Source organism: Stegostoma tigrinum, chromosome 28, assembly GCF_030684315.1.
Source record: "Stegostoma tigrinum isolate sSteTig4 chromosome 28, sSteTig4.hap1, whole genome shotgun sequence".
NCBI lineage: Eukaryota > Metazoa > Chordata > Chondrichthyes > Orectolobiformes > Stegostomatidae > Stegostoma > Stegostoma tigrinum.
Genome location: NC_081381.1, coordinates 26406221 through 26426099, shown reverse-complemented (window position 1 = coordinate 26426099; position 19879 = coordinate 26406221). Strand labels below are relative to the sequence as shown.

At 43.5% G+C, this 19879-nt stretch overlaps 1 protein-coding gene across 5 annotated transcripts in view; it reads left to right on the top strand.

Annotated features, from left to right (window-relative positions):
- Positions 1 to 19879, top strand: part of LOC125466662 (paired box protein Pax-7) — a 128605-nt gene that overhangs the window by 1568 nt on the left and 107158 nt on the right. For 3 of the 5 annotated variants that reach the window (XM_048561485.2, XM_048561482.2, XM_048561487.2), the window contains exons 2-4: positions 516 to 751; positions 1771 to 1900; positions 2981 to 3109. In XM_048561485.2, coding sequence (XP_048417442.1) covers positions 516 to 751; positions 1771 to 1900; positions 2981 to 3109 — 495 coding nt within the window. The remainder of the gene's footprint in view (positions 1 to 515; positions 752 to 1770; positions 1901 to 2980; positions 3110 to 19879) is intronic. The other 2 variants (XM_048561484.2, XM_048561486.2) reach the window with 2 other exon arrangements.

Here is a 19879-nt window from a genome sequence, read left to right as displayed (position 1 = left end):
TTCCCCAAATCAACCTTGTTTAGGAAGTTAGGACTTTAATTACATTCAAACTGATTACATTTCTCGGCTGTTTGGTTAAAACTGCGTTCACCTCCACCGGAGTTAGTGAACATCTGAACTGTAGAATCACACACCACTTCCCCTTCATTAACAGGGAAAGGCTCACATGGCAAGTTATAATCAAATTAATGTTATTCTTTTTTTAAAAATACGGCAGAGAATTGCAGTCCCTAAACTTCGTGCAGTTAAATCTGGAGCTCGGCCAGTAACACACACCTGTTTGAAAAGCCGGTTTTAACAATAAACACAATCTTGGGGCTTATAGGTTCCACATATCTTTAAGGAGTGTGAAATGTCACTGATTAAAATAAATACCAGAATGAAAGTAAAAAGTGCAACAGCTATTGGTCAGTGTAAGTTTGACATTGCTCCTTGACTGCCCAGTTACAAACACTGGTTTCAGAGAGGTTTGTACACCGCCTACCTTGTCATCTTTTTCTCTTCTCTCTAACCAGTGTCCACCCCTCTGGGCCAGGGGAGAGTAAACCAGCTCGGCGGCGTTTTCATAAACGGCAGACCCCTACCGAACCACATTCGACACAAAATCGTGGAGATGGCACATCACGGTATCCGGCCCTGTGTCATCTCCCGGCAGTTGCGTGTCTCTCACGGCTGTGTATCGAAAATTCTGTGTCGCTATCAAGAGACAGGCTCGATCCGACCCGGGGCTATCGGAGGCAGTAAGCCCAGGGTGAGTGCAGCAAATAGCGGGGTCGATGCGACCCTTTGAAAGGTCAGAATGATGACACCGAGCCAACTAAAACAATATTCCTTTAAAGGGGAACAGCCATGCGATGCCCCGCGGAGAAGGGGAGAAAGAAAAACACTCAAATCCTGACATCTTCCAGTCACCGGCATAAATACATGTGTAGTACTGAAGTTGAACTTTCTGTGGTCACGAACTTTCTCCCCCCTTTCCCGCAGACACACACGCAGGCACACAGAAGGATAATCAAGCAGCGCCAACGCGGACCCTCCCTCCAGCACAGACCCTTTCTCCGGTTGTTACATGCACCAGCCCTCGCTGGTGAACTGTACTTATTTCCCGTTAAATCCGCATCAACCGAGTATAAAACTCTCGGGAAAAGTACCTTTTTAAAATGATTACGGTGACATTTTTTTTCTGAAGGGCGTATATTCCAATAGATCGATAACACTGAGCAAGACTATTCAGCTCAACTCGGGAGTGTAGTGGCTGTTTGATCTTTGAAATAGGGACCATAGCTATTGGGTTGTCAGTTCCTCTCCCTGACACGGTTTCAGAGAGACTGGTTTCAAATGAAACTGGGTATTCGCAGCAATGACAGCGGAGCGAACTGCTTTGGAATTAAATACTGAGCTATCTATAACGCGAAATCTCAGTGAGGCATAAAGCGACATCATCCCTGACTCAAAACATTGCAATCAATAATATTCTTTATAGTATTATTTTAAAAAGCTAGTCTTTAGGAGGAAGAGCATCAGTCGTTTGATTTCTTCGTCACAATGTCCTGAGCCACAACCGGACAAAATGCATGGCAGCTCAATTTATATCTTTCTGGATTTAAAACAAATTGGGTTGCTGAATGCTATTGTTCTGGTTTTCAAACAGTGAATTTAAAAGTCTGATTTTAGTTACTGTGTGAGTCTCATGTCAATGAAATTAAAAGTTTGTGTTTTTTTCCTCCTTTGTCTGCCTGCCTGTCCCGGTGTCTGTTTCCCCTACTAAAGCAGGTAGCAACGCCCGATGTGGAGAAAAAGATCGAGGAATACAAGAGAGAAAACCCTGGGATGTTTAGTTGGGAGATCAGGGACAAACTACTCAAGGATGGCATCTGTGACAGGAGCACTGTACCTTCAGGTGAGGGGAACCTCCAACAGCCCACCCCATTCATAAAGGAGCCTGTCAGACACACACGATTTCCAAAACTTTTCTCAATCATTCGCTTGAAGAGAGAGACACAGAGAGAGAGAGCGAGATAGACAGAGAAAGACAGAGCCAGAGCGACACAGAGAAAGCGAGAGAACGAGGACACATACAGAACCCAACCGCCAAACTGCAGCTTTTAAAACTGTATCACGTTGAACTTTGTACAATTTTTACTTAAACTTAATCGAAATTGACACCAATGCATAAAAAGTCACACACAATTTGCTGAATTTCGAAAACTATCACGGTCAATTTAGTCACCATCTATTACTGCTCTGTGTTGGCAAAAAAATACACACTGACTTTCCAACTAAACTGCAGGTAGGTTTTTATGAAGTCCCCACAGGCCTGTGGTACAATTCAGCTCCGAGGTGGCGGCGGGTGGTTTGCTAGTTTGGTTTCTCGACCAGTTTGGTGTCTTGCAGCATTTCTTCGTGATCATTTTTCTTTCTTCCGGTCGGTTCCACCGACACCCTTCCTCGCCCCCCTCCCCCAACCCAATCAGCCCAGGGGCCGAAGCGTCTGCAGTCGGTTACTATCCCAATCCATGAAATTGATAGGTTTGCGGGCGATGGGGAAAGAACTTGTGGGGAGGGTGGGGTGGCAGTTAATTCCGGGAGCAGCCCGTCTCTTACCTAGAAAACTATTTCCCAGTTTTTACCATTTCGTTTTTATTTTAAAAGTCGCAGTAACATCTGTCAAAGAAATTAATACTGAAAACAATTGAATGCGTCCACAGTAAATTTTAGTGTAAAAAAAGAACGACCACGATTTATTTCTAATGTTATCAAGTTTCATAAGTTTTACGGAGAACTTTTTAAATCCGAAATTATTAGATGAATAGCTTAAGTGAGCAGATGTCATGTAAAGAATCTGCTTGTGGATAATGGACTTGTTCAAAACTTTAGCTTTCAATTGACACCAGTAAAATCACCCAAGCTATCGATTTGCCCAGTTTCCCTTTTCCCCAAAAAAATAAATAATTATTTTATTTACTTTTTCTTTTGAAAGTGAGCTCCATCAGTCGGGTGTTAAGAGCCAAGTTTGGAAAGAGAGATGATGACGAAGAAATGGAGAAGAAGGAGGAAGAAGGGGGCAGAAAGACTAAACATAGTATTGATGGCATCCTCGGGGAGAAAGGTAACATTGATGTTTGGTTTTGTTTCCTCCCAGTTGGAGTTTAGTTGAGTTCCTCTTGTCATTCTGTTGGTATCTGCGGACTGGGCTGGGGGTGTGGTGGTGTCTCATAGCTGGACTGAGGGTTGCAAGGTTGATGCTGCCTAGGGGAGGAGGAAGAATAAATTCCCTGTTCAAGTCTCAATTCCGCCTAAGTTTTGGCTACAAAACTGCTAGAACTGCGCGCCTGGAATATTGGTTTAAAACACTCACAGTGGCGTATGGCATGCATGCATTTGCTCGCACCTGGCTGCGTTCCGGTGCCCTCTCTGTTTGATTTGGTGCAGCTTCACCGCCGCATTTTCATGCTGGAGTTAGCAAATGATTGCAAATCTAGAAAAGGACATTTACACACAATCCGGCGTTTGTTGTCTTAGAAATTCCACAGAACATACAGTCACACAAACACTCTAAGCAATGTTTCAAAATCCATGTCTGAAAGGGGCACGGACGCTCTCCTCCCCTTGCAGAGATATTTTATTGTATGACGCTCTCTGAAAGTGTGTCCGTAGATTAGGGGCAACACAGCGCTCAGCATTGGGAAACATCGCTCCCAAAAGGCGATCCCTAGTGTAAAACGCTTTGCTGCAGGAAGTCAGCGCTGGCCCCCGTTTCCACGGGCTGCAGTCATTCATTATTCACCATGGAGTTTGAGGGCAAGTATTGTCGGAGCTTAAATTAATTTGTGTTATGGGACAGATCGTTCTCCGCGTTTCTTAAACGGTCCCTTGAAACCACGGCTGACAGTTGCCCGCTCTACCAATCAATAACAATTAGAAGGGGAGATGACTGCAGCCGGTTGATAAAAGGCAAGGAGATGGGGTATTGACTGTGGACGAATGATCAAGGGATAGACAGAGATTGGGGGTGGGGTGTGGGAGGGAATGGGGTTGTGGTGGTAGGGGGAGAGAGAGGAGGGAGAGAAAGAGAGAGAGAAAGTGTGAACACCATCAGTTCGCCCGAGAATGAATTGGAACCTGCAGGAAAAGTACAGAAAAATATAACTCAAGAAAGTTAGTGACAAGTGTATATTTAGTGTGGCCGCTGTTTGTTGGAGAGGTTAGGTATATAAAACGATGTGATATGTTTAAATGTTTGTTTTCATGCATGCGGTTGGTTTGGTTCGGTGAGAGTGAGTTTCTGCTGAAGTAAATGGCGTCTGTCACACATGGACCTGTTTTCTCTCCTGGCTCTTACAGAAATGGTAGCGCGTTCCAGGCAAAGTCCCGATAAGTTGTATCAATCAGTTGATCCTTTTAAACGCTGTCGGGGTGAGGCTCGGCCGCTGACTTGTGTACCAACCCAAGATTATTCCCCGTCAAACTTTTGAAAAAAAAATAAAGCTTGTTTGTTCTGTTAATTCCTCGGGGCCCAGTCGGGAATATTCAAACAAACACATTCCCTCTCTTTTTTTATACCCCTTTAAAAAGGACAAAAAACTGTCAAACGAGATGTTCAAACATTTCTACTGGGTTTGACAAAGGGTTTTCTCGAAGACGGACTCATTTTCAGACTTGGAGATGAACTTGAATACAAAGAGCTTCGAGTCCATTGAAAATGTTTTAAAAGCTGAAACACAAAAGGGAACAGAGGCGGAGGGAGAGTGAGAGAGGGAGAGAAAAAGAGAAAGAGAAAGACAGCAGTTCGTTCTGAGGCGTACAGAGTCCGCATTCTCATTCAAAAAACCTGCGAGAGGGGGAGAAAAAACATCAGGACAAAAGAGCGGGACTAGGAAATAATGGAGAAAGGGAACTACATGAATAATGCAAACGCACCCCGCTGCTCGGAGTTTTGTAATATCATTGGGAAAGACTAACTAGCTAAAGGTACAAAACGATTTAAAGAAAAAACGTTTGGAAACAGTCGATATTCATTTGGGAAGCAGATTTCGTGCAGTTTTCCCCCGTCGCCTTCACAATCCAACCACTCCACACAACATTTAAATTTCTTTTTAAAAAAAGACAAAAAACATACCTTTAATTTATTGCAGAGGGAGTCACATCGGCCGGAAAGGGGCAAACAGTTCTTGTGATTTTATTCTGCTTGGACGGTGGGGATAAAGATAATTTTTAACAATTATTTTGTCGAAGTTTATTTAATTCGTTCTAGATTCTTTAAAAAAAATGTACTGATCTCGTGTTCTAAATATTTTTAAAAGATATATTATTTTTTCGCGCCCTTTGCAACGCCGGCCTTCTGTCCATTTTCTTTTTTCCAAAAAAAATCCATGTAGACAAATTAAATCTCGGTAAAGCAAAGTCTGTAAGAATGTTGAATGGTGTAATTTTGTGAGCGATTATACTGGGCTTTTCATCAATTATTGACACTCAACTCGGTGAAAGAGATTGCGTTCCCGAAATCCTGCCAGTTGAGAGATGTTGCAGAAAATATTTACTATTTGTTGATATTTAGGTTAGTGGTCCGGTCAGTGTAGTTTCATTTTCAAAACTTCCGGAGGTATGCTTTTTTAAAAAAAATCCGTTGTTAATTTAGCGAATTCCAACTTTCAAAAACTTTTAATTCTCTTAAACTTACCTTAAGTTTCAGGTAATAAAGTTTAGAGAATGTGGCTTTTCAGGTGCTTTCGTTTTATCTAAATAAGGAAATATCTAGGCCGTCGCCGAAGGCTCGGTCGCTCCATACTTCAGTATATATTTAAAAATGTTTGAAGGAGAGAGCTCCGCGTGTTGCCGTTTTTCAATCAGTCTTTAAAGAGTAGCTTGGGCTCACGCTGGGTAATAGCGAAATGACCGATTGTTTCTTTGAGACGCCTGGGTGACAGGATGGTGTTTCTCTATTTATTGACCAACTTCTTTTTTCAGGAAGAGTTTTAAAAAGTCTACAAAACTTTTCTTTCACTTTCTAAATTGAACCTAATAACGACCGGATGTTTAAACGGCCGACGACCTCTGTGATCTTTTTTAGTCGAGTGTCTAATTTGAACCATTGGGCAAGCGGGAGTCGTCTCGCTCGTGTCCATCCCCTAACCGCAAACAAGATTTTGTTTGTAAAAATCTTCAAATATTAAACTGCTAACCCTCGCAGTTCAATAACAGTGCATGTTAACAGCTGCCGAAGAATCTCACACCCACTGATCGTAATCACACACTCCATCGCAACATCTGGGGGGATTCTACAGCTAATTTGGACGAGGAGAAACTTTATAGGCAAGTTTTTTCTCTTCAATGCTTGTCTATAATATAAGCTCGGTATAGTGCGCCAATGCATAGCGCTGTCTCTTTAAGCGATTTGTTTTGAATAATTATTTATATTTCCCAGAACCAGGGGAAACCCAAACGTAACTTAATTTGTGTCTTTACTGCGGCAACTCAAGGCCGAGATTCTAATGCCCTTTCTCTTTTTTTGAAGCAAAGATTTTGCTGGACTGTTCCTTTTCCTCTCATCTCTCTGACATTTAATAATGTTAAGGCTTATTATAGAAAGTAATGAAAACTGTTCTGTGTGAATGAGGGGCTGTGTTTCCGAGGAGTGTAATAGCTCCTAGCCATGGTTAGAAGTGTATTTAGCCCCAATCAGCGACTGTGGGGACTTTTAAGCACAAACGTTATGTTGAAGGGTTTTAAGGCAGATTAAATTGAGCCCTTTTATTTCTTGCACTTTCATCTTTAAACGCTTCGCTCTGTGTAGCTCCGGGCACAAATTGGCCAGATTTCAGTTCCCTTTTATAGGACGTGATTTTTTACAATATATATATCATTTTAGGACTCAGTTAACATTTTGTCACATGCTCCTCCGACCTCGTGCTGACAACAATCATTTAGACTGGGCACAGATGTTAAAAGTAAAATTTTAAAAAGTAACCGTGTGGTTAAGGGAACCTGTTTCAACAAAACTGCATCTGAAAGAAGTAGGTGTCCACAATCAGATCTTAAAACAAAATTGTGTAAGAATGAATGGTTGCTTGAGATGAAGTTCTGTCTCCTACTGACTTGCTGGGGTTGGGGGTTGGGAGGGAGTTCAAGATTCCTGCCTCATCACCCCCTCCCAATTTCTGTTGATTGAGCGGTGAAGTCCAACGATCCCTTGTCTGGAGGCAAATTCTGTACAATTAACAAAAAGCAAATAAGTAGAGTGACGAAGAAAACAATGCGGTGGAATTTGTGGGAAAAAATACAGTGAAATACCTCTGATATGAAAATCCGCACAGCACGGGGCATCGATTTGCAATGGAAGTAGTAACGTAGATAAGAACTGCGAGCATCTGCAACATGTTACGCAAATACATGGTGTAGGTATCATTATAAATGGGAGATATATCGACAGACACAAGAGAATTAAATTGGATGACGAGTTAAAAAGGCTGGAGAGAGACGATAGACTGCAGAATGAACAATGGTGAAAACTGCAGTTCAATGGAATACTAAACGGAAGAAATTTGCATCACACGAAAAAACAACGAAGCAATGCAATAGGGTAATAATGCGCTGTAGTTGCGGAGATTGACAACTGGGAATTCTGAGAGAGAATCGAGTTTAGAACCACATGCTGGTTGCTTATGTTTTGTTTTGTGCGGAGTTTGGTATTCGGTCAGCAGCCGTTAAGTCATAGGGTGTGGAGAGGTGTTGAATTTTGCGGTCATGTAAACATTTTGACAAGCCAGTTGTATTTGGCAGAGCAGAGTAACAACGCGTGTGACACGATGGCTATAGGAAGCAAACATACAAGAATTGGTGGAAGAAAGATATAGATAAAATGCAGGAGAGAGCCACTAAGTTTGCTTGTATGTGTCTGGTGGGTGAGGTGTGTTTCATACCTGGTTTGCCGAGGTAGAATCGTCTATTCTGTAAACTAACTACAGAGAGTTAACCAACAACCTTCATGCGTAAGCGAAAGAGAGACAGAGAGGCTACAATAGACACTTGAAGACCGAGGGTCACCTGGAAGTTGTGAATCTAATCAAACAGAACGCAGAGAGGATTTTTGTGTTTGTGAGGGGGGGATTAGCTGTAATAATAGAGGCCAGGGAACAGATAGAGGAATGTCAAACTATCCGGGGCTACAACTCATTGTAATGTGCATATTCAATTAAAGAAAGGGATATAGCTGCCACACGAATGACACTTGTCAGAGAAAGCGAAGACAAACAAGGTAAAACACTGAGAGGGCAATCACTAAAGCAAATACTGGCGCAGAATACTTTACTAGTCGGGGTTTAGATAAATAAACACACAAGTGACGAGAGAGAAAACAAGTTAGGACAGTAAAGCAGAGCGAGTCAAGTTCGGCTAACCTGAAGAAGTAAATGTGAGAAGGATTTGAGGTAATGGGCAAGATTTGAAGAGACAGAAATATGGAAATTGGCAAAGCTAGGAGGACCGTGGCTTGGGGAAACGAAATAGAGAATTGTACCTGTTTTTTTGAATGGAGAGAAACATGCAGTGGAAGGCTTCAGACCACTGAAATCTGAAACCAATAATATGATTTAAATCAGAATAATTGCATGTGAGAACGTAAAAGGATAGAAAATAGAGAGATAGGAATAAAGGCTGAAGGAGGGAAAGAAAGGGATAGACTGAGTTCGGAAATTGAGTATTTTAAAAAAAAATTTTGCATGAGTTAAACTATCTACAATTCATGTGTCAGAAGTGAGGAGGCATAACGAAGAAAGAGGATGAGAGAAAGCGATAGCACTGCACTTCAAACGAATTCATCCAACACCAGGAAAGAGTGAGAGAGAGAGATTTAGCTCAAATATGGCAACGTTATTTAGATATTAATAACATATTTTCCCGAGGCATCAGCAGTCCATACATCTCCACTTTCTCCCAGCTATTTGGCTGCAGGAATTGAGCGAGATACAAATGTTAGGCAGAGATAACACAATCAGCGCAGCTCGGTCCTATAGCTGCATCACTGCATTAAACCAGGATTAACCTCCCCTTTCCCATCAAGGCTTTCCCTCTTACCCCTTCTATATTTCATTGCAATTTACATGGAAAGGATTTTAAAGAACATATAGGGCCCAGAACTTAAAGCTGAAAGGTCTTTGGGATGGAGCAAAACCCTAAATCCTCTCTCAAATTCATGAAATAATAACAATAATAATAAAAGTGACCCAGCATTTCAATTCGATGGTGCAATTCCATCCATGGCAGATAGCGAGAGCCACACTTCGGAATTTAAGTTGGCCAAAAAGAAAGTTGCGTCTTACCCAGAATCCTTTGGTGTTAAAGGTGATGTTTGTTTATTTAAAGGTTTTCCAAAACAAAGTTAGCAACGTGTTTAGTGCATAGGGTTGCGTTTCTTCTCAATATTTGCGATTTCTAGCCTTTAAGTCGATTATTGCATTCGTTATTTTGTAAAATCACAGTCACGGGACTGAACTGTAATTGGAAATGCAGCGGTTCTGGTAAATCGATTCAACTCAATGTCTCAGCCAGTTCTGGACTGTGAACTGCACCACATTTTCAGTTATATGTGACGGGACCGAGGGGTCATCCCAGATGTTGGGCGTTGGTGGGTGAGCTGCTGTGTGCTCAGGAGGAGGTTCCATGAGGGATGGATGAACCGAAGTTCAGTCTCACCTGACTTTGAGAGAATCTCCCATAGAAGATCGAGGGTCTGATTCTAGCTGGATGTTAGCTGGACACTGGGCAGTCCAGATGGTGCAGGAATCTCGAGTTGCTTGAGTTTGTTAAAACTGGCTGGTGGGCCCAATAATTTTAATAAAACAGAGACGCCAACAGGTTGTCTTAATATGAGTTGCACCGAGCGCTTTCTAAGTCTCACATTTAAGCTCAGAAACGAGGATGGGTTCGCCATACTATTTAGGGAATAGAGTAGAACATTTTTGTGTGTGTGTGTGTTTGGGGCCTGCAACAGTGCAGTATTCTGGTCTTGCAGCCCCCCCCCCCCGCCCCCTATATAAAAGAGTCCGCATACGCAGATGTTAACAGGCAGCCAAGCGCAAACACGGGTTCAGTACAGTCATAACGAAGAAAAAAAAGAGAGCATCCAAACCCATCCATGACCGCTGTCGTGTACGGGCAAAGGAGGGAACAGGCTCATTACGGTGCGTTCTGAGAAATACTTAATAGAAACTCCGATCCTTAGCGTTTTGAAAAGGCATATTTTCAGGCAAAAGTCCGGAGCAGATTATGTTTCAGACCGCTGTAGAAATGTGCCCAAAGTAAAGTAATAAAAATCGGTGTCATCTCATTGCGAATTTATAAAGATATTTGTCATTTGAGAAAAGCCTAAAGTAAGCCTTTTCAGGGGGTTATTAATGCGCAATTATTTGCAAGTGCTTGGCTGACCTCTGAACTCTCGTTGGCAAGGAACAGGACGGATTGTCGAGTGTTGTTTAAAGGGGGGAAATAGGTGAGGAAAAGTAGGAGACGGAGTCAGGAAATTGAGAAGCTTATTGCCTTTGATCCCACTCGCTTTTGCTTATCAGGAACATTTATGGTGACACTTTAACAAAGGGAGTTCATCATATTACAGTCTCACCACGCTTTAGTGCGGGGTTCCCGTTTTCAGCTAATTAAGGACAGTCTGCATTGGGGACAAGCTGGATCTCAGCACACATGACTTGTATGCAGTGGATGAGGAATCTGTGGCCTTTTTGTGTGGGGAAGGGAGGATCACAGTGAGGAAATTAGAAGGATGTGCTAACAGAATTAAAGTGTTCTGAATAAATCCCCGCCCCTCACTATATTTGCAGTTTTTAAAAAAAAAGCACTTCCCATTCGAGGTTTGCCCACACAAATGTAAAACTAATCTTCGCTTATTCTTGGAAATGCGGCCAGTGACTTCTAGAGGCAAACAAGTTGATAATGGGATGTCTGTGGGTCCTAGCGCATTTCCCGCCAGAAAGTGATCACTTAGCGCCTTTACTGAGAAGGCACTAGTCTCCCAATTAAGGCGGTGTCATGGGTTAGCACTGAACTGCTCTGTGGGGCAGTAACGCCCGGGGCTGGCACAGGTTTCAGCTGTAGCCTGAGAATGCTGCGGAGGGTTTTAATCTTGTCCACTTCGTCTGCTCTTTAATGTAAACCGCGGGTGCTGCATAAACACTGGACAAATTTAAAACAGAAAGTGCTGGAGAAACTCAGCAGGCCTGGCAGCATCTGTAGCCAGAGAACCAGAGCTAACATTTAAGTTCAACATGACATACTGCCGGATTTGTTGAATATTTAGAAAATTTTCTATTTAAAAAAAGTTTGAACAATGTCCCTGCCCACTGCGCAAACCTTTTACTTCCTCGCCTTTACTCAGAGTTAACGAGTTGAAGGCGAGAGTACTCCGAATGGGACTCGTTTAATTTCAGGACGGCAGTGATAGTTACAAACACTTCTAGGACGGGTACAGCAGAAGATTAGATACAGCTTAAAGCTCACTTTACACTGTACCCATCGAACATTTCCACAGTTGGGGCACATCGTGTTCGATATGACGAAAGCTAATACCCATCAAACACTCCCAGGATAGGCCCAACAAGGATTAGATACTAAGAATAGCTTCCTTTACTTAGAATGCAACAACAGAGAGATCCGGAATGTATGCACACATCTTTGCAGGTGGCAGAAGTTGAGAAGGCTGTGTTATTTAAAACAAACTCTCAGGACCCATAGCTTTAAAAACAGATGCCTAGAGTACAGAAGCAAGGGAGTAAAGGTAATTTTTTAAGCACTAGTTAGACATCAATTGGAGTGTTGTGTCCAAATCTGGGCATTTTAGGAAGAATGCCCCAGCCATGGGGCACAAGAAGATTGACTGAAACACAGAACAACAGAAATTGCTAGAGAAACTCAGCAGGTCTGGTAGCATATGTGCAGACAGAAACAGAGTTAACATTTCGAATCCAGTACCTTACTTCAGAAATGATAGCAGCTAGGGAAAGGTGGTATATATGCTGATTACGGATTTGGGGTCGAAAGGGAGGAAAAAGTGAGAGAACAGGTGGAGAGTGAGCCCAGAGAGAGAGAGAGCTGCTGAGTTTCTCCTGCAATTTCTGTTTTTTTTGTGTTTCAGATCTCCAGCACCACAATTCTTTGTTTAATTTTAGAAAATGGCCCCAAAACATCAATGTTAGATGAACTAGAGAAAGGGTTTGCCTAATCATAATAGTTTTGATGGAGTATATAGGCGGAAACTATTTCCAGTGAACTGGAGGGCAGAGGTCACAGTCTTAAGTAATCGACGAAGATAATTGGCAAAATAAAAAGGAGAGGCAAGATGAGTGATGATCTGAACCGCACTGCCTGAGAGACTGGTAAAGATGGATTCAACAATAACGTCGAAGAGGGGCTTATACATAGATGGAAGGCTTTTTCTAACGGAGTTATTTTAGGAAACGGCAGGCAGAATGGAACTAATTAATCCTTTTTTCAATGAACTAGCACGGACACAGTGGACCGAATGGCTTCCTTCTGCGCTGTTTCATTCTGCAATGACACTGCCATTGGCGCTGTTGTATCACCGTTTAACTGCTCTGCTCAGAGTGGACTCATCTGAAGTGTCAGTTTAGTATCACTAGTACGAGAGCTCTTCCACTCTTGCCACCATGCAGTATCTCTGAGGTCAATCACCAACCAGGGGGCATGTGGGGCAATTGTCCCTCTTCTTTCAGTTGGACACGGTGGAGTTCCACTCTCCATCAAAATTAAATCAGTGGGCAGTTTGAGGAATTCTGGTGGATTTAACTGTTCTGGACAAGGAATCGTAGACAGAGGGTCAAACCGCGCCGCCCAACACTTCATCCATCCTACAGCCATTGAGTAAAACGATAGCAGCGGAAGGCGCATTCATTTCATGTCTAGGAAAACTTGGTCTGAAGGACCACCTCAAAAAAAGTGAGCGAACGAGGGACAATCACCGCATTCGAATCAAATGCAGACATTGTGCATAGCCAGGATTTCACTGCAGATTCACAATTAAAGAGTGAATGAAATAGCCGACTATTTGGGGACTCTGGGACATGCCTTTGGAAGGCCATGCGGAGCACGTTGAGACAGATCAATGCAAAGTGCATTTTATTATCTCTGTTTGAATTTATCTCCCGCCGGGCTAATCTCTTGCTATGATATGGCCACGGATCTTAGATAGGAGAATATATAGACCTTCCTCAGTGAGATGTACTCACTGTAACTTTACTTTGGAAAGAAAAAAATGAGAAGTTTTTTTTAAAGTCGGTCACCTTAACCTTTCAACTCCTTTCAATGGTTATGTGGTAACATTTATTTCTGAGGGAGGTGCGATTCCTTGTTTCAGACAGGGTGATACAGCCGGTGAATTTAACATGTGTGCCTGTGTGAAGACGAGTGTTTATGTTTGAGTGGGCGGCGCAGGTGGGGGAGGGTGGGTGGTGTGCTGGCTGGATGGGTGAGTCGAGCGGCGTTTAGATATGAGTGTGTATGTATATAAATATGACTTAGAGTGCTTCTGGGGATGTTTACATGTGGATGTGTGTTTATCAGTATGTGTTTGTGAATAAAAAGGAGAGTTGTGTCTGTGAGGATGTTTGTGAGAGTGTTATCTGTGAAGGCGTGCTGATATGTTTTTGAGTTGGTGAGAGCATGTCAGTGGGTGAGAATAAGCATTTTCGGTGGATAGTTGTGTATGGTTGTGTTTGCATGCCTGTCTGTGTGTATGTAAGAATAGCTGTTGTTTATATGTATGTGTGTGGATGGGTGAGTGAGTTTCCGTGCGTATGTCTCTTGTGTGTGTGTTTGTGGATGAGAATGAATGGTGTCTATAAGGATGTGTTTATATGTCTTTTTGTAAGAATGTGTTGTCAATGATTTTGTTGATATCTGTGCATGTGAGGTATGATTGTGCGCGTTTGTGTGTGTGTGTCTGCGTGTGTGTGTGTGTCTCTGTGTGTGTGTGTCTGTGTGTGGCTCGTGCTGTATGTATGTATGAGGGTGCCTGAGCTTGAGTTTGTATGCTTGTGTGTGGATCGTGGTGAATGAATTGTATGAAAATGTGTTCTCTGACAGGATGTATTCACATGTCTGTGTGAGAGTGAGGGACAGTGTAGGTCTTTCAGTGTTTGTGGGTGAAGAGCAAGGCTATTCAAGAACACGAACACAGGCAGGCTCTGAGTATACCCCAAACTCGAATCGAGGGACAGCCGATGTGAACGGTGGCTACAAAAGCCTATGAGGGTGGCAGTGTTTATGTGCGCTGGGCTGGGCCGTGGAATGGTGGAGATAGGACCCCTCTTATGAGGATGTTGCTGGAATTGGAGGGTTTAATATACAGGGAGAGGATGAATTAGGATAGGATTTTTTTCTCCTGGAGGCTGAGGAGTGATCTTATAGAGGTTTATAAACTCATGAGGATTATGGACAGGGTGAATAGCTCTCTAGGGTAGAGAGTCCAAGAATAGGCAGTTTAAGGTGAGAGGGGAAAGATTTAAATGGACCTGCTGAGGGCCACCATTTTCGCGCAGAGGGTGATGTGTATACGGAACGAGCTGCCAGAGGAAGTGGTGGAGGCTAGTACAATTACAACATTTAAAAGGCATCTGGATGGGTACATGAATAGGAAGGGTTTAGAGGGATATGCGCCAAATGCTGGTAAATGGGACTACATCAGTTTAGGATATCTGGTCGTCATGGACGAGTAGGGCCGAAGGGTCTAATTCCGTGCTGTACAGCTCTATGACTCTATTTCCTGGTTGGCAATGTTCAACGCGACCACGGATTTCAGTGTGGACGACACCATGGTGATATGAGATAGCAAGAACTGCAGATCCCCGAGTCAGAGATAACACAGTCTGGAGCTGAAGGAGCACAGTAGACAAGGCAGCATCAGAAGAGCAGGAAAGTTGACGCTTTGGGTTGGGACCCGATTTGATTTGAGGCTGTGAGGAATTTAATTCCATTCCTATACTCGTTCCTGACCAGGCCTGATTGCGGCCTCACGGTTCCGCTGCAGTGCCTACATGAAACGTGCCGAGAGTTCGGGGCCAATCTGTGGGGTGACCTGCTCACCGTGCTAAAAGGTCCCCATGTCTCGGTGCTCCAATACCAGGTAAATCGAATCAATGCAAGCCTTGCTAACCGCTAGGATCTCCGCCCAACCTGTAGCTAATAGCACGTGAAAAAAGCCGCTCACTAATCTCCGTGGGCTGCTGCTATCGCAGGCTCCACTTCAGCTAACTCGCAAATTCAGCCCACGATGGACTGATATGGTACGGATAACAAAGTGTGAAGCTGGATATGGTAAGGAAATGGTTTGTGGAGGTTTATTGCAGACTGCAGTTTTTGTTTAGATCGGGATTGGTGAGATGGTGTTCACGGGATAACAGAAGTTGAATTTAGGGGTACTGAAAAGGCAAATGAGAAATAGATAGAGATAATGGGAACTGCAGATGCTGGAGATTCCAAGATAATAAAATGTGAGGCTGGATGAACACAGCAGGCCAAGCAGCATCTCAGGAGCACAAAAGCTGACGTTTCGGGCCTAGACCCTTCATCAGACTCTGATGAAGGGTCTAGGCCCGAAACGTCAGCTTTTGTGCTCCTGAGATGCTGCTTGGCCTGCTGTGTTCATCCAGCCTCACATTTTATTATCTGAGAAATAGATACACGTCTAGAGGGAAAGGACAATTTGTAGAGTTATGGAGAGGGTGGGGGAGTGTGAATGATTGGATAGCTGACTCAAAGTACCAGCACGGGCAGAACGGCCTCCTTCCATAGTAAATAAATCTATGACCTTTCAATGTTGGCAACTCTTTATATAAATGTAAGCCTTGCTGTGTTCGGTGTAGTTTGAACTAGCGTTGTATCACAGTGACATCCGTTCTCTTCAAAACTGAAATGAAATCAGCAAAGTTCATGCTAAATCATTCCAGAACCCCGCGGGGATTCGTATGAATTCAAAGCAGTGTGGGTCCACCACTGACAGGTCAGCCCACTACCTGACGAATGGTTTCGAAAGATTTAATAGGAACGAGGAGTTCATTCAGTAATTGATACCACTGTGACCAGGGGTGAGGACCAGGAACCCAGCTTTAGACTGCACCATTGCCCAGGTGCCTTGTGAGATTGTTGTGAATTGGAAGTGGAGGCAGAAAAAAAACAGGTTTAAAACAAGGCAGGACTTTACAATCAGATACAAGGAAAGGTTAGAAATCCCTGTTGCTGGCTCTCGTTAAAGAATAAGTTGCTCACAATCCTCTGTGTTCTCCTCAAACGGTTCATAGATTCATCAAATGGTTTCAGGACAAGGGGAGGCCATTTGGCCCGCCGTGCCGATGCCAGTTTTTCCCATGCCATTAACTTCCATGCCCCCCACCCCACGCTTTGCATTTTTATTTCAAGATTTCTTTCCGTGTAATCATCTAATTCACTTTTTAAGGCCACGACTGATCCTGCCTCCAGCCCACTGTCAGGCAGAGTATTTCAGATCCTAACCACTCGCTGTGTGAAAACAGATTTCCTCATACTGTCCCTGCTTCTTTTGCCATTCGCTTTAAATCGTTGTCCTCTGGTTTTCCACTCTACCTGCCTACTTTCTCCCTACTTACACTGAAAAGACCCTTCCTGATTTTGAACACCTCGACCAAGCCTCTTTCATCCCCTCTCCTCCAAGGAGAAACGTTCCAGCTTCTTCAACCTATCCATGCAACTCAAAGTCCTCCCTAGTCGAAACATTCTCGGCAAACGCGTCTCCACTGTCTCCAAAGGCTTCACACCCCTCCTAAAAGTGTTGAGCTCAGAACTGGGCAAAGCAGGATCGGCGTTTCATACATTCTTCTATGTTGTTTTCACAACAATGTTTGACATCCCTATCCTCTCAGACTGTTATGGCTGCTATTACATATAACTTCCCTGCTTCGATACTCTGTTCTGTATTTATATAAAGCCCAATGACCTATATGTGTTATTAACCACTTACTCAGCATGTCCTGTGGTCCTCACTGATTTGTACAAATATACATCGTTGTACTGATTATTATCACAATCCTGTCACACTCATTTCTCACAATACCCACAATATCGTTACACTCTGTTCTCACAACACTGCTATATTCTCACTATTCCCACAGCATTGTTAGACTCACTATTCCCACACACTTTTCATAGAATGATTCCAAGACAAAAGGAAGCCATTCCGCCTGTCGCATCGATGCTAGCTCTCGGCACTGCAACTCAATCCGTCCCACTCCACCGGCCTTTCCTTGTAGTTTTCCATTTATTTTCTCTTCAGATAATTATCTAAATCTCTTTTTAAAGACCACAACCGAATCTGCCCGAACCACATCTCCCAGGCAGTGCATTCCAGATTCAAACCATTTACTGCGTTTTGCTTTGAAACAAAGTGTTGGCTTGTATTACAGTTACTTCTCTTGCCAATCCATTTAAATCAGTTCCCTCTGGTTCTGGATCCTACCATCGCCCGATACACGCTTGTTTCATCTACTTTGTACAGATCCTTCATGATTCTGAAACCCTCTGTCAAACGTCCGCTTCTTAACCGTCTCCTGCAAAGAGAGTAACCCCAGCCTCTCCAATCTATATCCAAATGGCAGCAGTTCATCACGCCCGGAACTATTCTCGTAAATATTTTACGCACTCTCTCTAAAGCCATCACATCATTACCAAAGTGTAGTGTTCGCAATTGGGCACAATACCGCAATTCAGGGCAACCAGCGTTTTATAAAGGTTTATCATAACTTCCATGTTTCTCTGCCCTTGTTTCAAAACCAGAGGAAGTACACGAGGCTCAGCTAACCCCCTTTCCAGCATGTCCTGCTATCTTCACTCATTTGTGCATTTATGTACACGCTGGACTCACTATTCTCACAATATTTTCATAATTCTGGTATATCCACTGCTCTCCTATTCTCACCACTCACAATACTGTTACACTCAGTACTCCTGAGTCTCATAAGACTATTACACCCAATATTCACTATCTTCACAATACTAGTAACCGCTCAATATTCACTATTTTCACAATACTGTCACAACAAACATTCGCTATTTGCACCATTGTGGTTCACCACTCAATATTCACAATACTCTTTTGCTCAGTATTGAAACAATACCCTTAAATGCATTGCTGTCACAATGCCGTTTGCTCAGTCTAGTCCCAAGAACTGAATGGACCATGCACTCTTCGCCAGAGCTAGGGATTTCAGTCTGAGCTGAAGCCAATTTACCTCAGCCAGTCGAAGGCTAATGGGTTAAACCCTGATGAAAAAAAAACTGGAGTCGAGCCCAAAGACTGATTGATGTCTATATCCTTCATCTTTTCAGCAACTCCTGCAACCAAGCTGGTGCTGAACACTGAGATCTATAGTTCTTTACATCCAACCAGGGAGGTTGAGGGGGTCCCTGAGGTTTGAACAGCCCGGCGTCTCCATAATGTTTGCCCAGGTTTGCAGCATCGAGCTGATTGTCTTAGTTTGGTTGATGAGGGTCATGGAGATTGTGAAGCATTGTCACAATTAGGATAGTTGCTGACTGGACTGATCTCTGGAGGCTGACTTTCTGGACAGGCATAGCAAAAGGCCAGGGCCAGAGAACTCAGATGCCCACTGTAGTCTTCTGCATGCCAAAGCACAGAGTGGCCCTGCCAGTAGGGGCTGTTGGTGCTTCGCAGCAGAGTTGACCATCACGATGCAAACAACAGGTCCGCGCGGCAGGAAGGCAGCCATAATTCTGTTAAGATTGCAATGGCCATAACGCTGCTGCACTCACTCCTCCGGAATATTCAAGCCCGCCTGTGAGGAAAGCTTTGTTACACTTTCAGCCCCATGGACCTTCGCTAAAACCTTGTTAATGGACTGGTGTGTAAGGAGCCATGGGGCTACCGGAGCCTTTCTAACGTTGGGCGACCTCTTTGTTGAGACACGCTGCCCACATCTTGAGGTGGCTCTCTGAGGAGAGGTGCTGGTGCTGAGTGATGACCCGCGTCTGGAGGAACTTAACCCTTTCGGCCCCGTGCTTCATTCCTGCTGTGGAATATTTTCTTCGGCTCAGAAGCTGGAGAATCCTGGAGGTTGTGGGAGTCAGTACAAAACTCTGTAGCGTTCCTGTTCACAGGAGGGGAGAGAGGCCTTTAGGGAAGAGAGGACAGAGGATTATCCTTTTGAACAACAATGTAACCAGAGAGAGAGAGGGGGTAGCCCGATACGAAACAGAAAAGGAGATTTCTGATCCTAGGTTATGTGAAAATCTTTTTAAAATGGCAAGTTATATGCAGAAGAGCGGTACGCGATGCCGCTAGCGGAGAACAAGCGCAAAGCTGCGATGGAAGAAGTTTCATGAACGAGAGTAAATGAAGAAGACTTTAAAAGCTGTTGCGAATGACAGAATCTTTTTCTCACTGTGAAACAAGCGTGACTGTCCTGAGTCCGGAGCGGGCTTTGTTAATTCGTTACCTCATAGATCAAGAACGTTAATTAAAAATCAACGTGTGACAAGTTGTCCCCGCTCTGGGGGTTAGTTAGAGGCACTAAGGAGAAACCTGTTTCAATCTATTGATGGGAATGAAGTGCAGAATGTACCGATTGAAATCGGACGGGGTATGGGCTCCACTCAGTAACATCCCGAATGTAAAATAAATGGCATTTCTCCCATATTGCCAGTAAAAAAAGACAATCTTTATTGTTTTTAAATATTACAGCAGGTTAAATACATCTTCAAGAGTAATAGACCTGAAGTGAGAGGCTTTGTGGAGTAAGGCTGGTAGAATGTGTTTTTCAATGTAAATCCGAACGCTCGGGTGAAGGTTTGCGCCCAGTTTCTTATGTTT